We start from the raw sequence: 20947 nt of genomic DNA, 5'->3' as shown, positions 1-20947 counted from the left end.
AATAACCTACTTCTTCATATTCCTCTTGTTTCATCAAATTATAGGCAAAATTCATATTTATGGCGAACATTTAATATTTTTTTATGTACTTAATTACAAAATCATTAAACAAAGATTTATTTGCGAATAATGACGTGCGGCGTTTTGTTTCGAAATAATTCGTAGTGTTTTTTCTTTTCTTTTTGATTTACATTAGATTACTGTTCATTTTATGTTCGGAAATATTTTTAACTTACTGTGATGCTACTTGTGAAAACCTGTAATTGTCTCTTTTGTAATTTGTTTTGTTTTATATATAAGATAAATATAGCTGGTTGTTATCCAAATAAAAGCACGTCAATATTTCCTTTTTATTTTTATTTTTAAAGTTATGCATAAAATCATTTCTCTTTAATAGCCATATTGATTTACACCGGTATTCGTAGTACGTAATATTTCCTTATTTAGTGTATCTATTTATGATCTTCTGTGTGACCTCTGATACTTCAAATGGAGAAAATATTGGAAATTCGTGTACAAACGGAACTTCTGTAATATCCAGACCTGGAATTTTCTCTCTGTAACCTCGGAACACACTTCCCGGTACCCAGTGGTCGTTTTCCGTAAAGACAATACTGATTTTACTCTTGTTCAATCTTAAATTTTCAATGTCGACTTCATGAATTTCGTCAAGCATATCAGAATTTAAATGTACAAACTTTTTAAAAGCGGATGGTTTTGAAATTTGCATAAACTCATTTGAGTTTAACGGAGATTTTCTAAATAGTAAATACATTAGTGCGTACAAAAGCATTTCCCTGACGGATTGTGGAAGACAGTAAAATAAATTAACTACTAAATAAAGTAATGGCTTTATGTGTCTTAAGTATTTGTCCCATATCCCTCCAACTTTTGTTTTATTCATGTGTTCCAAAGCTGGATACAAAAGCGTAGCTGACGCAATCTTTTGTTCAATTTCTGGTATCTTCAGAAGTTTTGCCGCCATCCAACCACCTAAGGAATGTCCCACTAGGTGTACTTTGGTTTCTGGATCTACCATCCTCGTGAAGAACTCTATCTTCTGCTTCAGTATGCCATGGAGATTGAAATATTCTTCTCTTCCTTCTAGAGGACCAGGATCCACTCTTTCGTTTTCTTCGTGTCCTCCGTGACCTGGAAAATTCGTGAAAAATTGTTTAAAATCTTAGTCTTAAATACGCCATTGGCTAAACTAGTCGCCTTTACGGACAAAAACCATTATATGATGATCAACCCGACTGCAATTTAGTTTAGCTACAGTTAACAGCAATGCAATGGGCCTTAAGTACTTAGGTCGTGAATTGCAATCGCAAACCGAAACCGTCTGTTGGTCGATTGTTAGTCAACTTTTTACTTACCAAACCAAACATTTGGAACGCTTTTGTCGCATAAAATAGAGCTAAAGGGGTTCTCTTTAAGCGAGAGGTAGTTATTACACTGGGTTTAAAATTCTACAAATTCTTAGAATACGGGAAAAGTATAAAAGAAAAGTTCTAATAGTAACTTATAAACACTGGAATGTCCAATTATAGTTTTTTCTCTGTGTTTAGGCTTGAGAAGAGTTCAACTGTCAAAGTGCTCCGAGTTTATTTACTGTAATTGTGTTAAGTGTTTGTATTGTACCCAATTGTGTCAGATTAATACCCGTATGCAGAGACAAACCTTACGGTGAGGAGAGTACATTCTATTGTCTTCACCTTCGGGTTATTCTCTGTATTTGAAATTTGAATGTACTTTCCTCACCTTAAGTTTTGTCTCTGCATACGGGATAAGTATTCCTGTTTATTCTTTGCTTACAGTAATAGGTTTTTAGTAATAAGTAATGTTATTATCTGTAATTTCTTCATTAATTGTGAGTTAATTTCTATTTTCAACTATTTTTTTTTCATTTTTGTAAATTCCTGTTCTGTAATATGGAGAGCGGGGAGAAACCTCTAGATCCTCCGGATGAAAAGGGAACAGTGAGATTTGCTGAAGAGGATGCCTGTGGTATGAGTTCACCTATTTTACAGTCATCAAAAGTCCGAACTAAACGCCTTCTGAAGGCTGACTCATTTGAGGAGACACTTCCGTCCGCAAAGGCGATGAGTGTTGATATTTTTTCTTCTTTTACTTATATTCCTCAGGAAAACACCTCCCCATCTATTTCCAACCAAGTTCCTCCTAATCCTTCCACCCAAACTCTCCCGAATCGCGCAAATTTATACTCAAATAAATCGGATGGACCTTTCATAGTCCATGTTCAGCAATGCGGGGCCGGACAGATCCACCTTATGAGTTATACAATGTTATTGCAATTTTTGGGGTTTTGAATGGCTTAGATATTCGCAAAATAAATCCACAGATTTTGGACACAGAGTTCCTGACAACACGCATCATGTTAAAAGTTTCTCCAGCAATTCCTAGGCTGGTTGCGAGCTCTTTGTGCATGCTTCCATCCTCAACTATGTGAACTCCCAAGTATTTAAAATTGTCAGCGTTCTTGATCCTCTACCCATTATTAAATATATGCTGATCAGAGTCAGGACAAGATTTGTTGCACTATAATAAATATTTCAATCGTGATTAACTCCCTCGGGAGAAAAGTGTAGTACTTAATTCTCCGCAAACACACGCTCACTTTGTTCTCACTTGAACACACTCAAAATATTATTACTATTACAACAACTTGAAAAAACATTTAAGTTTATGTTCATTGTAATTTATTATAGAAATAAAAGACGAGTGATACTTTAATCCACAAATTTGGAATATACAGTGACCGGTTTGACCGAAAGCGTTGGGCAAAACTTTCGTATATTGGAAAAACCAGTCGTAAAATTGAACAAATGATAAATGAAAATAAAGCCGCCGCAGCCTTTCACAATAATAACTCCTTAGCTAGTTTGTTGGTTAATACTTAAGACAAAAAAGATAAGTTTTCCAACTTAGGAACTTACCTTCTTAATTGTAATGACTAAAAATACATGCTACGTAGGCCAAACGGGTAGGCCTTTAAAAGCCTTTAAAAGCGGCCTCCGTGGCGTAGTGGTCAAGACGCTTGACTCACGCACGGAAGGTTCCGGGTTCGATTCCCGGTGAGAACACAAAAAATTAAAATGTGATTTTTCTCAAGCCTGGGTGCTCTGTGATGTAATTCACCACTGTAATTAGGCCTCCTGGCCTGTTGTGGTGCAAAAAAAAATGTAATGTAATGTAAAAAAACACGCATAAAATAGCACATACAATCATGGTCTAGTAATAAAGATAATTTAAATTTTGCCAATCATTTAATAGAAAATAAACATTCCTTTGATTTAAAAAATAATGTAAAAAAATTCACATTGCACCTAAAGGCCATAAACTTGACAAACTAGAAATTCTCGAAATTAATAGATTAAAAAATAAACCCGACGTAGAATTACTTAATGAACAGATAACACACGTGCATTCTCCATTACTTTACCCATTGTAATATTTTTTTACAAATGACTTTTTACCCTTGGTTTTTTAGAAATCATAATTGACAAAAATCACACTCACGAAGGATGGGACACTAAAAATAATAATAATAAATTACTTAAACTCATTAAATAGCATTATATCAACTCGTTAGTTAACCCGAAAAAAAATTGAAAATTATCTTCAAGCTAAAAATAACTTTATTTCATTCATTTTTATGTAATTTTGAATTCTTTATCCTTACCTCTGTTTTGTATAAATACATTGAACTCCTTAATAAAGATACCAGTCTCGAAGATGTCGCGAAAGTGATGTTGCCGGTCACTGGATATCCAATTTTTTTTATTAAAGTGTCACCCGTCGTTTATTTCTCTAATGTTTTTTTAAACATGTACCTTTTATGAAATTTATTAACATGTATATTTTTTTTAAATGAGTAAAGCAATTGCTTTTACCTATTACCCATACTGGAATATCAGATGATTTATGAAGTTCCTCTGCGTACGTCTTGTAGACTCCAATAACAGCTCCTATTCCTGGTATAATAACTATTAACTCTTTGGGTTTGGAATCCATGTTGAGTTCACCCCAGCAACTAATTTGCGTTTGAACGCCATTTAATACAACTACTTTAAATGTACACGGCATTTTATTTAATTACACAGCCCACTTATTTTGCGTTACTGATTGATACTGGAAGCTGTGTCATCGATTGATCGAAAGTGACGCGTTTATTGATTCAATTATCCTCATAGAGTAAAAATTCTGTATTGTATTGTATTGTATATTAATTACTTTTTTCAACAATTTCGTCGTTGACAAGTCCATATATGAATATAATTAGAACAGACTTTGGTTAGGTGTTGAATATCTAACGTTTTATATAGGGAAAAAAACGCAAACTTGTGTTCATCTACACTACCAATAGAAATTGTAAACAGGAAAACTACTAAATTTGTTGCAACAGAGAGGGAAAACATTTTTGAGAAGGGAATATGGAAATCTTATGACCTGTCATTGGCTAGTTAAAGTGGCCATTTTACACACTCTGTAACATTTACCATTCTGTCCAAGTTTAAACATCCGCATGTCTTCAACTCTTTTATCTGTTGACTTTTGGCATTGAATTTTTTTGGTTTATCGACTTTGGAAAGGAAAAAGTTACCAATGGCCCTTTAGCAACTTTACAGAAGAGCCAATTAAAGTTTTCAAAATTAATATGAGGTTTATACAAGATAAATTTTATTTAATTTATGTAGGGATCTCGTCAAAATAAAACGTATGTGTGAGTTTTTTTTTTAAAGTAAAAATTGACTTAAAAACTTTTTTTGGCTCTTCTGTACAGTTGCAGGATGTAACATGTCGTTTGGTAACTTTTTTCCTTTCCAGAGTCGATATTATATTGTAAAGGTTTTATAAAGGCTCTATTTATTTAATTAATTTATTTTTTACTTACATTGAAAACATTACAGAGTATCTTATTCATTATCAATACATTACAAAACATACACATCAGATTTATTAAATAGGAAAGACAAAATAAGGTAATGTAAAATGGATATACGAGTACATATTATTACAGTTTGGAAATTGCATTCCCAAGAGAAATCCCACTGTCAGGAAATATATCGACATCCGAGGTGATACGATTGAATAACACGATTGCACTACCCACCGGCATAACCATTTTATATTCCAGGTTAAAAAATCAATATATTCATAAATATATACGAATACACGGTTTTTCAGGGCCAGACCACGAAACTTCAGAGGAATTAAGAAATTCACCTCGAGGAATGTTCATTCCTCGAGGTAAGCTTTTAAAAAAATCCTAATAACGGGTTTGCGGAAGGGATGCTAGGGTAAGAAATTGAACTTCATTTTTAGATCATAAAAATAATATTTTAAAGAAGACTTTGGAAAATAATATTAGGATTTTTTTAAAGCTTATTGTGAGAAATGTTCCTTTGAAAAAACTTATTATATATATAACTGACCCAAGTATCAAACGATATGATTCTGTACTTACCGAGATATGACATAAGTGCAAAATAAAAAATTAAACCGCTATCATGTAAAGTTGAAGAAAATCATATGCGTCGTTGTTTTACAATTATGACGATTTATGTTCCCTGACTTTTTCGCCGAGGTTTTCAATGAAAAAATTGAGTGGGTTTTTTTTATTTGTTAAAAGACTATTAAACTAAGCCAAAAATTTAGACAAATAGTTCATGTAACAGCGCCATGATTTTTTTAAAGTTCCTTATTTCTGAAATCTCCGCGTGTGACGTCTCAAGTTCTCTTCGCTCAGTTCTGCGAATTGGTCCGTGAACTTACCATAAACCGAAAATCTTTCACAACTCTCCTATCATTGATTGATTCATATGAACTAGTGACGTCGCTCAAAGTAGTTCGTTTTTATTAAAATATTTTTTTTACGTTTTCAAGACAATTTGCTGCACAAAACAAGCCGCCACTCATTCCTATTTAGCAAGGGTTTTATTATATCACTACTGTAAATATCCCATCACAATCTTTTCTGTTATTTTTGCCAATTCGACTGCCGCAAAAAGCGGAAATTCGTGCATATATGGGACCGCAATCATTTTAAGATCAGGAATACATTTTTTATAACCTCTGAACACACTTCCAGGTACCCAACTATCATCTTCCACATAAATAACATTAACTCTGCTTTTATTTATCCTCAAAATGTCAATATCAAAATGTTTTACCACTTCCAGCATGTCGTAGAGCATGTGCGCAAATTTTTCGAAAGTGGACGGCCGAAGTATTTGAGTAAATTCTTCCAAATGATACGGAGATACTTTGAATTGGAAGTACAGGATTTTAGATAGGATACATTTTTGGATGCTCAGGGCAAGACAGTCGAATGTAAAAATGATAAAATGGAGTAGCCAAAGCATGTATCTTAAGTATTTATCCCAAAGCACTCCACGTGATGTCTTGACTATGTTCTCCAAAGCAGGATACAGTAATGTAACAGACACTATCTTCTTGTCGATTTCTGGTATTTTGAGAAGTTGTACAGACATCCAGCCACCTAAGGAATGTCCCACCAGGTGTATTCTGGTCGCCGGATCCACCGTTTTCGTGAAGAACTCTATCTTTTGCTGCAGTACAGCTCGAAGAGTAAAATAGTCTTCCTTTCCCTTGAGTGGACCGGGATCAACATCTTTCACATCTTCGTGACCACCGTGACCTGGAAAAATGTATTAAAATCCATTTGAAACCAAAATAATTGTCTATTAAGTAGATACAAATATCAAACAAATATCATTGCATATTTGTATGAATCATGCGATCATTAGAATAAATATGTTATATGTTATTTATCACAATAATTATTGTGTATTTAATATTATTTTAGTATTTCAAATAAAAAATTACACATTACAAATATTTAAGCGTAGATACTAATTACGTATTACATATTTTTATACTAGACGAACACCTTATTGTTTAGTATTAATAAAATAAGGGTGTACCTATTGATTCAGTCGGTAAATGTCACCAAACATGTCAACCCCCTACTGGGTGAAGGAACGGTCATAGAACGATATTTTGGGCGTTATGTTTTTCTTTTTAAAATAACAAAATCGGCCATAAAATTAAAAATAGTGTACCGAGTACAAATTTCACATTAAAAACAATAAATAATTTTGAAAAGCAATTAATTTTTTTTTGGGAAAAGCAAATTATTGATTCTGGAGTGGGTGGCTTTTGGAACCAGTACGACTATGTACTAACGACTTATAGTTAATTATTATTTATTGTTATATTTATATAGTCATATTTTTGCAATATTTTTTTTTATTAAATATATATTCGCAGCCACAGAGAAGTTACTATTTTTGTATTATTGACAATATTTTTGGGACATTTTCACTAATTTTAACTACATTATTAAAGACCATTATTTGCTTTTTTCAAAATTATTAAGTCTTTAATTTTTGTTTAAATTCATTTCAACAGAGGGAAAAAAATTGAGAAGGGAATATGGAAGTCTAGGCATTTACAGGGCTTATGACCAGTCATTGGCTGGTTTAAGTGGCCACTTTACACACTGCGTAACATTCACCATTCTACCCATGTTTGAACATCCACATTTCCTCAACTCTTCCATCTGTTGACTTTTGTGAAGTAAAAGAGCTGAAACCTGCCACTTAAACCAGCCAATGACAGGTCATAAGCCCTGTAAATGCCTAGACTTCCATATTCCCTTCTCAAAAATTTTCCCTCTATTAAAATAAATTTAAATATGAACAACTCCCTAGGGAGGAAATCCAGCCAGTTTGCAAGCATTTGGACATAATCAAACATTGTTGAATTACTACCTGGTAAAAGAAGAAGTATAAAAATTGGGAGATTGTTTTCAGGCGTTGCCTAGAAGGTGATTTGGTTTAGCCGGATGAATCTCACCCACATGATAAAGGTTTCAGCTCTTTTACTTCACAAAAATCAACAGATGGAAGAGTTGAGGAAATGTGGATGTTCAAACGTGGGCAGAATGGTGAATGTTACACAGTGTGTAAAGTGGCCACTTAAACCAGCCAATGACAGGTCATAAGCCCTGTAAATGCCTAGACTTCCATATTCCCTTTAATTTTTGTTTTATTATTCTTTTTTATTTTATTATGATTTTTGAAAAATTCTCTATTTCTTATTTTTTTATTAAAACAAACGTATTAATAATAAATGGTGAGCGCGTTTGCCTACCTAGCAAGGGGTGTTGGGTTTGATCCCCGACATGGTTGATATAAAATATTTATTAAAAAGGGTGTTTTCACATTAGAATATTTCTTAATGTAACAAAAATGATCAAGAAACGCTACTATTAGTGTACCGATGCAGTGCCTTTATCCGCCATTAGGTGCGGAAAGGGAATGATGATTATTAAAATATTCTTTATATTGAACAATATAATATAATAATAATAATATTAAAATAGTTCAATTATTTTAAAAATTTAAGGTTTTAGATAAAAATTGCTACATAAAAAGAATTGTTTGCTTCAAAAACATAAAGATAAAATAAATAGTAGTATTTCTAGGTCACAAAACGTAAGTACGCGACCTAGAACAGGTGGTAATATCTTAATTCCTAAATTAAAAACAACTACTGCTCAACATCATTATACTTACAGAGGAATATTTTTCTTTAATGAAATGAACAAAGATAATAAAAAGTACAGTCAGGAATACAACATATTTAAGAAAGAAGTGAAAAATTACATTTTTAATTCTTCTTTATGTAACACTGATTGAAAACATCGTTTATATCTTTTTTGTAATTTATTTACATTATCCTAAAAATATTATTAATTAAAATAAAATAAACTATTGTAAGACGTCACTCCCTATTATGTACACATGAATTGTTTATTTCTTTTCTGTAATGGGAAACGTTAATATAAATATATGTATTTGATAAATGTAAAAATTAGTATTTAGTTGTAATAGTGTATTTTTATTTGTCATTAATAAATAAAACAAATATTTTTTTTAAATAGCTTTAAAACGAGTAAGAAGCCAGTTAGAATATGGGTCCTCAGTTTGGTCTCCTCATTATATTACCCAAATAAACAGTATGGAGAAGGTCCAACACATGATTTTAGGATTTATGAATTTCAAATTAAACATTCCAATTGAAGAGCTTAATTTTAAATGTTTAATGAAGCAGTTAAAATTAATATGTATTAGTGATAGAAAGGAAATTTCATATTTAGTGCTACTTTTCAAGTTATTAAATAATGTTCTTGATAGTCCCAAACTTTTAAATTGTGTGATTTTTTATGTGAGACAGCGTGAGACGAAACAAAATACTTTTTTTGCTGTTGATTTGCATAGTTCAAACTATGCTAAATTCTCACCTATTCCACGGATCCACATGTTAGCAAACAAACATGGAAACTTAGATTTATTTAATTTATCTTTATACAAATTTAAAATATTACTTTTTAATCACTTTTTTTTCATATTATAATTATGTTCTATGTGTTACACTTGTTTTACTGTTTATACTATGATACATCGCCTCTGTTACTTCAATACTTTTTATATTAAAACCTTTTATTTATTGTTAATTTGTTGCATACCTATGTTATAATTTCTTATTTAATTTTTCTTTCTTATTTCCTTATTTTCTGCTGATTTTATTCCATGTATCTATATTTTCTATACTGTGTACAGGTATTTTGTTTCATTATAATTGTTTTTCAATATTATTTTATACTTTGTCAAAGGCGTAAGCCGTCGAAATAAATAAAACATGTATTTTTGTATCTAGTGAGGCTACTAGGAATATTTCCTTGGAGTTTTACATGTCAAGCACTTATTTATTTTTTTATTTTTTAAATATTTTGTCATGAAGGGTTAGTACAAAACCTCAATAAACTCCAATTCAAATCATGATAACTACTCAAAACGGAATGATAATGGAAATACAATGCGACTACTCAAATTTTCCTCACCTCAACCCCTCGAAGTACCCTTATTTCTTCAGTGTTAATAATTTCTTATGGCCCGTAATGAGTTTAAGTAACTCCTGAGAATATTATATGCATGTATATATTTATTTGTATATTACATTTATTTATTATTGATTACAGTATACTAAATTAAAAATGAATGTCGATAAATCGAACGTGATGGTTTTTGAAAGAAATTAAAGTACGACTAAATGTGAAATCACTGTGAATTTGTGTATTTGGGAAGTATATTTACTAGGGAATAGCTGAAAAATATCTTGAAAGGAGGGTGAGTGCCGGGAACATAGTGAACAGTGCACTTAAATCAACCTTGGCAAATAGATGTTTGTCGCAAGAGGCAAAATAAGCAGTTCATAATGGATCACTGGTCCTGACCTTAATGAATGGGAGCAAAATATGGACTTGGAAAAACAGGGATGAAAGAAGGCTGAATGCTGTCGAAATGCGATCTCTCAGGCGAATGCGTGGTAAAACTATGCACGATAGATGCACAAATGTTGAGATCCGTACATTATGTAAGGCTGAGACAAGCATTATCGACAAAATCAAGAAAGGAGCTCTGCGCTGGTTTGGACACGTAGAGCGAATGGACAGCGAAAGAATGGCTAAGAATATTTACAATAATGTTGATGGATGGAGAAATAGAGGAAGTCCGAGAAAGACAAATCCAACAAATACTTGAAGATGGGCATGTCAAAAGTCGGAATAGTCGGCGTGCGCGCATGAGAAGATGTATGCATGTAGAGGAAGCGAGATCTGTATGCAAAGATAGAGTGATGTGGTGTTCTATCCCTATGCCTACCGTTACGGGGAAATGGTTTGTTGTTGTTGTTGTTGTTGTTGTTGTTGTAATAAAAAATATTAAAAATTCTAATGCGGAGTTGTGCTAGTTGCGTGATTATTACAAAGGCGTACATGTTAAATTGTATCTAAAGGTTAAATCGCGAATCATTTTCATGATTTTACATATTTTAATATCAATCATTGTCGATTAATCAATGTTTTTTACTCGCATTAACAAATTCACTGATAATTTTACGTGTTTATTATCATCCTAAAAACACTTGTAGGTAGTTTTGAGGTGAAAACTTCCACTTATTTACCAATCATTTTGTAATTTTATACTTATTTTGTCAAGATTTCTCAATATTTTTTTTTTTTTTATATAAAAAATAAATGTAAACAATAACATTACAGAGTAGATAATTTCACGACCGAGTAGCTACCACCGTAAGACGAGGTTAAAAAAAATGTATTCACCTATGATCCATACTGGAAGATTTGTAGATCTATGAAGATGTTCTGCGTATGTTTTATACACTTCTACGACGCCTCCTAACCCCGGTATTAAAACAATTATTTCATCGAATTTTTTTGATTTTTCGTTTCTTTCGCCCCAACAGCCAATGCGAGTAGGAACTCCATTTAATTCAACTAGTTTAAATTTACACTTCATCTTAAAACAAAAAAACTTTGTCGAATAGTTCAAATGTAATTCCGATGACCGCACACTTTGAATTGACTAATATCACATGATTGTTTGGATTTATAGCAGTTGTGCGGTACCTAAAATTGCAATTTTTATGATAACATTTTAAATAGTAGTTTTTTTCCCATTGCAACTTACTGAGATGGATTTACTAATAATATTTTGGTTTATATCTGTCAAATAAAAAGTGACTTCTCATTTTGTTATGTTTTGGTCAACAGTTTTTGATGACCTCTGTAATCAAAGTTACTACAGAGGGGGATTACAGTTTTCTGAATGTTTCAAAAATATTTCAATTGATTGCAACAGAAAAATATATTTTTGAGAAAAGAATATGGAGGTCTAGGCATGGCTGTGTAGTATTAACCATTCTGCCTATGGTTGAACATCCGCATTTTCTCAACTCTTTCATCCGCTGTCTGTTATGAAGTGAAAGAGCTTAAATCTTTATAGATGTGGGTAAGATTTATCTGGCTAAATTATTTCACCTACTAGACAACGCTTAATAACACTCCCCTGTCTTATCAAAAAATATTTTTTGATTAAAAATATATTTGTGACAAAAATAAAGCGCAATGGCTGAAACTAACCTCAAACATTATAATTATTTTATGAAAAAACTTATAAACCATATTTATGTTGCACTCATCGATAGATAAGTGATCGGTAAAAATATAATTAAAATATTTTATCTCTTTTTTATTTTAGGCCAACTAAAAGTTTTGTTTTTTACCATGGGAGATATTTAAGAACCGGGATGTGTATACTGTTTTTTGATCAACCTATAAAATTTATTTTTGGTCGACTTATAAAAAGATATAACGTGGTCAATATATAAAGGAAGATATAAATGAAAACCACCTAGATATAAATTGGAAAAACTGTTTATTATTGAAAGATATCCGGCTTAGGAGCTCGCCAAATATCTGGTATCCGGCCAATCCACTATTCACTTCATCACAAAAAGATATATTATTTTTAAAAAAGAAACATCTGTGTTCCTACAATTTACGAACATACTTCTTTTTTGGGGGCCATTTTCTACGAGTTGTAAATAACTAACTATTAGGATATGGGAATCAAGTTGTGGTAGAAGGGAGTGCAAACCTTGGACCTTTGATCTGTGAGTTCGCGACGCAACCCGATCTATTTCCTATATAAAAAAATTTTGGTTGTTATTACGTGAAATTTTTGCATATTCCTAAACTTTCATTTATAAGGTGATGTCCACCTATTTTTTCGCAACACATTCTAATCTTATAAATAAATTAGATTATGTTAAAATGAAGGTTTTTCACTGTTGCAGATTTTCAATGTTTTTGGTGTTTTTTAAAAATAATTATTGATATACTATTTTGTAAATTGTTCTCACTGATTTTTTTTTCATTCGAGATGAAAAATAAGTATCCTATTTTACTTCTCACCTCTCCGGCTATCCGTGTACAAAAAATATGTCAATCGGTCGCTCCGTTGAGACGCGAAGGAAACACAAACAAACAAACACACTTTCGCATTTTTAATATTACTATGGATTTACAGTGCTATTAGTGCAAAATTTAAATTCATATAGCTATCAGATGGATATTGACGTTATGTTGGTGTTAAATTTGCTATACGACAACAGAGACTGAGGTGCTGACTCTATCACCACTTTTTCGCTTATTATCTTGACTGTTATTTCTGATACTTCGACAGCCGAAAACAGTGGAAACTGGTGTATATAGGGAACTTCAATAATGTTTAGATCGGGAATTTTCTCTTTGTAACCTCTGAATACACTTCCCGGCACCCAGTTATCTGTTTCTTAAGCCTAAGATAGTAAAATATAAAAAGATTGCCATTAATCATTACATTTGCTTATTATTCTTACTCGTCAGTGCTATGTAAGCTCCTGACGTCACTGCGACCTGTGAAGATCTATTGTGACGGATCCCCGTGAATGGTTTTCGACCTCCAAACCCAGGTCTATAAAGCTTGGCTACTGTGTGGAAAACACGAAATTGGAAAATTGTTTTCAGGCGTTGCCTAGTAGGTGAATTGGTTCAGCCGGATGAATCTCACCCATATAATAAAGGTTTCAGCTCTTCTACTTCACAAAAGTCAACAAATGGAAGAGTTGAGGAAATATGGGTATTCAAACATAGGCAGAATGGTGAATGTTACACAGTGCGTAAAGTGGCCACTTAAACCAGCCAATAACATGTCAGAAGCCCTGTAAGTGCCTAGACTCATATATTCCCTTCTCAAAAATGTTTTTCCTCTCTGTTGCAACAATTTTAATAAAATAAGTAATTTACATAGCTTTACCTACAACCCATACTGGAAGGTTTGTTGATTTGTTAAGGTGTTTTGCGAATGTTTTGTACACGTCAGCCACAGCTCCTAATGCAGGTAGTAAAACTATTACTTCATTGGATTTGATGTCCATATGCTTTCCCCAGCAAGCAATACGGGTTTGGACTCCATTGAGCTCAACTATTTTATATTCACAAGTCATTTTAATATTCTATCACCGCGGCCCACCAAAATTGCTGCTTGAACCACGGTAGAAAACGAATTGATCAGAATTTCAATATTCTCGGACTTATAAATACCATTAATCCGAGCAAAAACAATTCCTTTCTTCGGAATTATTTGCGAGTTTTATTTAATTAAGTATTTACTTCCTGAATAGTTTACAGCGCCAGCGCCGGCACAATTCGTCGTCCATCTTTCGAAAGGGCATATCTCGTATTTTGTCGAAATCGACTTATAAATATTTTAATAAAAATTAAATTATATTCATGGAATAAATGAGCATCACACTGTGTTAAAATATTTTTTTAAAAAAACAGTGAATTACTGTAAGATTATTTTATTATTATTTTTAAAGACGAACATTCTTTAAATTTTTAAAAAACTTGTGATTTTTGTATCTCAGATGATTCACAAATTTTAAAAGTCATTAAGATATCTCAACATGTATTAAGATACTACGTTTTTTTATTCGGCCATACAGAAAATTCGATATAAAAAATGTATTCTTACGCGCGGTACTAATCAGCGCATATAATTGTACGCCAAAGTTTCTTAAAAATGTATGAAAAAAAAATCTGATTTTACTAACTCTTAAAAGACTGTGGTAAATAATTCCTTTGAAAAGACGGTATATTCTGAAGTTCATGTATTTAAAAAAAAAAACATGAAGCATACTGTTTAATATTTCTTTTTTCTAATTTATATAAATAAACAAATAATTTAGCCCTGTTATAGCAATAAAAAAACATAAATATGCTGGTCATATTATATGCGTGCGTCCCCCATCACTGTCAATAGCTGACTGAATATGTTTCACACATACACTGGCCACAGAACAGCGTCTCTGTCTTCCATATTATGAGTTCTATCTTCGTGCTCTCTTTTATACAGATGTATTGCTGTATTGGTGTCACGTGTCACATTCATTCGTCACGTAGCAAGGATTAATATTTTTTGTACAGTCATACAAAAATTACTTTTAGAATCCGGTGTGAAAATAAACATTTGAAGATTAGGTACAAAAAATACAACTTCACCATTAAAAAAAATAAGAGATGTACGTCTGGTCTTGTTTCATATGTAGACTAGTAAATGTGACATCACAGCCACACAAGAGTTTAAAACGAACTACTTTACATGACGTCACTAGTTCCTCCGAATCAACCAATGGTAAGAGAGTTATGATAAATTTCCGGTTTACGGTGGGTCAACTGACCAATCTGTAGAGCTCATCGAGAAGAAGGGGAAAATATCTTGAGACGTCACAAGCGAAGTAATTTCAAAAACATTAAAAAATCATAGCTCCGATAATACAATAGATAAAAAAAACATTTTAAAAATTTTGGTTGCAAATAATTTTTAAAAAAACACTATCTAACATAAAATTTTATCACCATAGAAATTCGGTCGACTTTAAAAAGTTAATTTATAAATTATGAGTTCCAGAATGATTCAATTTATCATCCCTGAGCGAAATTATTATTTAATGGGTTGACATGTAAGATTGTACGCCAAGGAAGTTCAGCGAAACGGGAAATCCGGTATAAAAAATGTTTTCTTACGCGCAGTAAAAATTAGAGCATTTAATTGGACAAAATTTATTTTGATAAAAATGCACCCCTTTGAACGCGTCATTAGTTCCCAAAATTAACCAATGACAGAGCCTTTTGATATATTTTCGGGTACCGAGAAGCCAACCCACCAATCGGGAAAACTCACCATAGAGAATTTTCGACGTCACAGCGAAGTAATCACAAAACTTCAAAAAATCGATACAGACTGACAGATGGGAGTCTGATTTTTATTTTCATTTAGTGGGTGCGACTTATTTTATTTAAGATTTGTAACTCGTGACGTCGCGGACTTTGGCATTTTAAAGTTTGGGTCGGGATTTTCAAAATTACAAAACTTTGAAAAATCATGGCGATGATAATCTTTATATATATATATATAATTCCTCTGTACGTGTGATGTCACCGTACTCCTCCTACACGGCTTAACCGATTTACGTGCGGTTTTCAGAGAAATGTAGATCTTTGCGCTGTGCATGTTCGTAGATATTAAAATCTTTAATCAAATATGTAAAAAAGAAGTTAGGAACATAAATGTTTTATTCATCGATCTACCAGGGTTGCATTCGAAGAAGATGCATTTACAAAAAAATGGAAAGATGTTTTTTTATGTATAAAAAAAGTTTGTTTTTGAATGTTTACAAACAACATTTATTTTTTGTGGATCTCAATCAAATTTTTTCCTTAAATTCCTTATAATTTCTAGCCATTCATTTTTTATTTTTTTGATTTTTGGTAATAATAAAATAATATTCAATTCAAAACATTCATTTAAATCGTATTCTTATATAAGTACACCCCTATGTTGGTGAGAAGACCGGAGTTTGACGTTTGCATAAAGAATGCCATTTTTGAAAAAATATTTATTTTATGTTTTGGAATTCAACAATAAACAAGTACCTCGGTACCTACTGAAATTCAATATTATTTGAATATTAACAATTTTTAGTTTTGGAATTTAATCAAAAACAAGTACCTAGGTACCTACTTATCAATGAAATGTCTTTTTCCAAGGTAATAAATCGGTAGTAAATAGCAGGCAAGCCAACGCTCGGGCAGGACAACGTCTGTCGGGTCCGCTAGTATCTTATATAATAATATTTTTTGCCTTAGTTTGACGATCTTTTGCCTTATTTTTCACTCTATTCTTTCAGCCTATCACGTATTCACAATTACCTTATTAATGCGAATACGTGATAGGCGGTCTTTTATTACGCTTGAGTATAATATATTCCATCTAATAATGCACCATCCGCTTATAGTCGCCTAAACGAACAAGAACCATTCTATGATTATCAATCACGAAGTTAGCTACAGTTTACAGCAATACAACGGGCCGTACGTACTCAGGTCGAGAATTGCAAACGCAAACCGAAACTGTCCGTTACACATTTGTTTTTAATCCAAAAACAAAATTAAAAAAAATAGAACGTTATTTTTCTCTGCAATAGAGCGAAAATGCATCTCTATTTTTTTATATGTGTTTATGTAATAGTTTTTTTTTTGTATTTGTAACTCACGTATACCTATTGCAAAATAAATTTTAAAAAATACGAAAATTAAAATTAAAAAATAAAAATTGCGAGAGCGAATTATTAATTACTCTGAGATAATATGCAACGTTGATAGGAAGAGTTGAAGACCAAATGTATAATGAAAGTTTGCTAATGAATTGCTTAAAAAAAAACCATGAAGATTTTTTTTCCTTTTTACAATGAGAATAAATATAAATAAAAAAGATAAATAACAAAACTAGAAAAGACATTTGATAATGATATGAAGATACGTAAACCTAAAATGGTGCATAAATATAGTAATAACATAAAATGTTATTTGTAATAATAAACAAACTTTTTTTTCTTATTATTTATTTATTTTAACAATAAAATAGCATACATAAAAGGGAAATATCACAATTTTTCAACATTTTTAAAGTAATAAAGAGTTATGAAATGCTTTAATTAAATTATAAAATCATTTTTTTGCTAATAATTAGTAGCATAAATAATAGTTTTAAATTTGAATTTTAAATTCCCGCAAAAACGGTCGTCCCATTACGCCAAGCCACGCCCCTAATACGCCAGGATTCATGTTTATTTGTTCCTGCACATTCAAATTGGTTTAGAACATTGTCACGAATCTTGATGTCACATCTAGCAAGGCCAAACATGTTGCGTTTTTCTAGCAAAGTATTTTTATTAAATTTATTTTTTACATTTATGAATGAAAACATTTCTCAACAGTGTCCATATTGATTTCGAAAATAAAATTTATTATTCTAAATCCATTTCATATACTTTTATCCGTATTCGCAGTATGTGATATTTCCTTATCGTATTCTTGTTCCCGCAAAGCCGAGGCTTGTCTGCGGGTTAGATTACATTTTTATTTTTTTATGAAAGGTACAGAGTTGAAAAAAAATTAAAGAAAATATTTATGTGCACACTTAAGATTCTTGTTTTTTTTAATAAGTTTTTGATGATTTTTTAAAAATGTATTTAAGTTGTTTTGCTCTTGATTTTCACTAGTTGTTAAGTTAAACAGTTTTGGTACTACACTCCTCATTGTATTTCCACAGTAATTTTTCTGTCGAGGCACCGTCTGCGTCAGCTGCTGTGCCGATATCCAGATCATCTTCTTTTGCAGTCCCCTGTGCACCACCAGGTGCAGATAAGGGTATGATGATGATGATAAATATTATTATTTACTCGTATACTGTACACCGGAACCTCTTTTTTGTGTGAATGGGTTTCCTTCTATAAAAATCAAATTGGGATTTAAAAAAACCAAATTGTTTACTATTTACTGTATCATAATTTTATTAAAAAATATAACATGACAACAAAATACTCAACATATCCAAATTATAGCAAAGATTCTTTTTCTTCTTCTTCAGCCTTCTGTCCTCTACTGCTGGATATAGGCCTCTTCCATATTCTTCCATTTTTCTCAGTCAGTTGCAACTTGCAGCCAATTTTTACTCCCTACAGCAGCTATGTTATCGGACCATTTTTTTAAGGTCTTCTGATGGCTCGCTTATTCTCCCAAGGTCTCCATTGTAAAATTTTAGGGGTCCATCTTGTGAGGTCTTGTCTCGCAACATGTCCTGCCTATTGCTACTTCAATCCTGCCACGCGATCCATGATATCCGTTATTCTGGTTATGTTCTTAATTTCTTATTTTGTCTCTTAGGCTTATACCAAGCGTGGATCTTTCCATGGATCGCTGTGTGCATTTGAGCTTTTCTGCATTTCTTTGTGTGACTACAAAGATTATTCATCATCAATATATATATATAATATTTATCATCAATATATCTGTATATATAATATATATACACCTAGTAAGTAAAAGAGCGATGGAGGGAATTACAAAAATTAATAGTAAGATAATTATATTACGACTACGCATTGTTAAATAAATGTAAAAAGAGGTTCCGGTGTGTTGAAAGTTGTTTGGCAAATAAATAAAAAAAACAAATTATAGAGTTACAGAATTTTACAGACTTAATAGAAACAAATTATTAAAAAATAATTTGTGATAAAAAGTAAAAATATATTTCATATCAGAGAAAGGTGTATCCTGTTATATAAAATTGATTTGTTAATCAATAATTAATAGCTAATATTTTGTGGCAAGTCACAATGATTCATCAGAATTCACAATGTCAAAACATAGTTGACAGCACAATAACTCATGTACATGGTCAATATTAGTTAAAGATAACATTTAACATTATAATATTCCGCAATAACCAAGGTTTTGTTCAGATAAAAATTAATATATTTTTTTTAATGCCTCATACAATCAAACAAAATAAACTATTAAAATAAAACATAGGTAAACAGATGTATATGTTGAAATTAAACTAAAAACACGGTAAGATTGATATTTGAAGCACTATTTTTGTTGCTATTCACTATTATAAAATAAATATAAAACAATTTTTTAACCATATCGAATCTTCATAAGAATAGTGACAATACCTGAAAAGTGTTATTAATATTCTATTTTAGATTCATTTGAAAATTCTGAAAAAACTGAAATTTTCTTATTGAAGCAATCACTATAAAAAAGTTTATTTTACTACGAACAGTATTAGTTTTAATTCATCGTCACTTATCTTTTTATTTCGAACAAATAATAGATTTTGTTAAGTGTCACTGTTTATTTTATTTATTTAACAGTACAAGTGCCTTTTGATTAAGCTACATAAAAATAAAAATTAACATAAAAGCACAAATATATTACATTTTTTTTTTTTTTAAAGTCAGTAGGTATAGGTATATAAAAACCAATTAAAACAATATGGAACAAGAGCTTTTTACAAATTGTTAGTACAGTAAATAGTCAAATATTTCTTTAGAGATAATTTAATTTTGAAGGGCAAGGTCGCCGAGGGGCTGAAAGAAGACAGATGTCATGGCTGCATAATATACGAGACTGGACTGGCTTCAGGGCTGTGGAGCAGATTTTTCAGACAGCACAGGATAGAGATTTTTTGCCAGAGTGATTGCCAACGTTCGGTACTAAATAGAGAGATAATTTGAATTTGAAGATTTAAATTAAAAATGACAATATGAAAGGTACATTCATACCCTAGTCTGCGTATACACAGTATAGGTGAGTAACAAAGATACACGGTTTGAGAAAGGTGACTCTGTTGATATGTTAATGTTAATTAAATCCAGGAATTTGCAATAATCGAATTTAGAATGAATGATTTTATACAAAAACATCAAATCTGTTATTATTCTGCGATCCTCCTGAGTAAGTAAATCCAACAAATTTAACAAAGATGTCTAATTAATTAAATTTGTATGTAATTTGAAGAATCAAGATTGCAACGACACTATGTGACTATTTGAATTTTTCTTTTATTATTCTTTGACTTAAGTGCTAAATTTGTAAAACACTCAAAATATTTTATATGAAAAATAAATACAGATTGGTTTGTTATAGCTGCTTCCACAAAGCACGTAAGATTTCAATTTGCACGTGTGCGGACTTGTGGATTAAGAACAGACTTACGCAGTTCCATATTTTAATATTAGATTGCGCAGTGAATTTCACTTCAGTTCGTCCATAATTGTGCAGGCGAAAGGTTGTGTGTGGCTTGTCGCAATTTTTTAGAAGTTATTAATGAATTAACATTGAACCAATCTTAATTCGCTACGATTAACAAACTAATTAAAAAATATTTGTTGTAGTTACTAAAAAGATTACATAACTTATAGTTTAATTTATTATTAAAAAAAAAGTGATGATTGTTTAGAATTCAAATATTTTAGGGAATCATTGGCTCCATACAATCTATGAACAGACTGTGCATGATGTAAAAATATTATACATATATGTATTTGTTCAATTTTATAGTAAAATTATACCTAGAATATTTCC

General features: G+C 31.4%; 2 protein-coding genes across 2 annotated transcripts; both read right to left on the bottom strand.

Annotated features, from left to right (window-relative positions):
- Positions 1–402: 402 nt before the first annotated feature.
- LOC148282267 (lipid droplet-associated hydrolase-like) lies at positions 403–4040 on the bottom strand. Its single transcript, XM_088225363.1, has 2 exons — positions 3915–4040; positions 403–1152 (listed from the first exon to the last, which is right to left on the bottom strand). Exons 1-2 carry the CDS (start codon positions 4033–4035, stop codon positions 440–442), a joined length of 834 nt encoding a protein of 277 aa, XP_088081489.1. The 5' UTR covers positions 4036–4040; the 3' UTR covers positions 403–439.
- An 859-nt stretch (positions 4041–4899) lies between these two features.
- Positions 4900–11632, bottom strand: LOC148282266 (lipid droplet-associated hydrolase-like). Its single transcript, XM_088225361.1, has 2 exons — positions 11231–11632; positions 4900–6682 (listed from the first exon to the last, which is right to left on the bottom strand). The coding sequence occupies exons 1-2, from the start codon at positions 11424–11426 to the stop codon at positions 5970–5972; spliced, it is 909 nt and encodes a 302-aa protein (XP_088081487.1). The 5' UTR covers positions 11427–11632; the 3' UTR covers positions 4900–5969.
- Between the last annotated feature and the right edge of the window lie 9315 nt (positions 11633–20947).

The sequence above is a fragment of the Micrasema longulum genome, unplaced genomic scaffold (genome assembly GCF_059751315.1).
Source record: "Micrasema longulum isolate JH-2025_06_02 unplaced genomic scaffold, ASM5975131v1 h1tg000346l, whole genome shotgun sequence".
Taxonomy (NCBI): domain Eukaryota; kingdom Metazoa; phylum Arthropoda; class Insecta; order Trichoptera; family Brachycentridae; genus Micrasema; species Micrasema longulum.
This window is presented reverse-complemented; position numbering and strand designations above follow the sequence as displayed.

Coding starts and splice junctions, on each gene's coding strand:
- LOC148282266 (XM_088225361.1), bottom strand. CDS start 11,426: ATGAAGTGTAAATTTAAACTAGTTGAATTAAATGGAGTTCCTACTCGC. Junction 6,683..11,230: donor TCTTCCAGTATGGATCATAG/GTGAATACATTT, acceptor ACATTTTTCCAG/GTCACGGTGGTCACGAAGAT.
- LOC148282267 (XM_088225363.1), bottom strand. CDS start 4,035: ATGGATTCCAAACCCAAAGAGTTAATAGTTATTATACCAGGAATAGGA. Junction 1,153..3,914: donor TATTCCAGTATGGGTAATAG/GTAAAAGCAATT, acceptor CGAATTTTCCAG/GTCACGGAGGACACGAAGAA.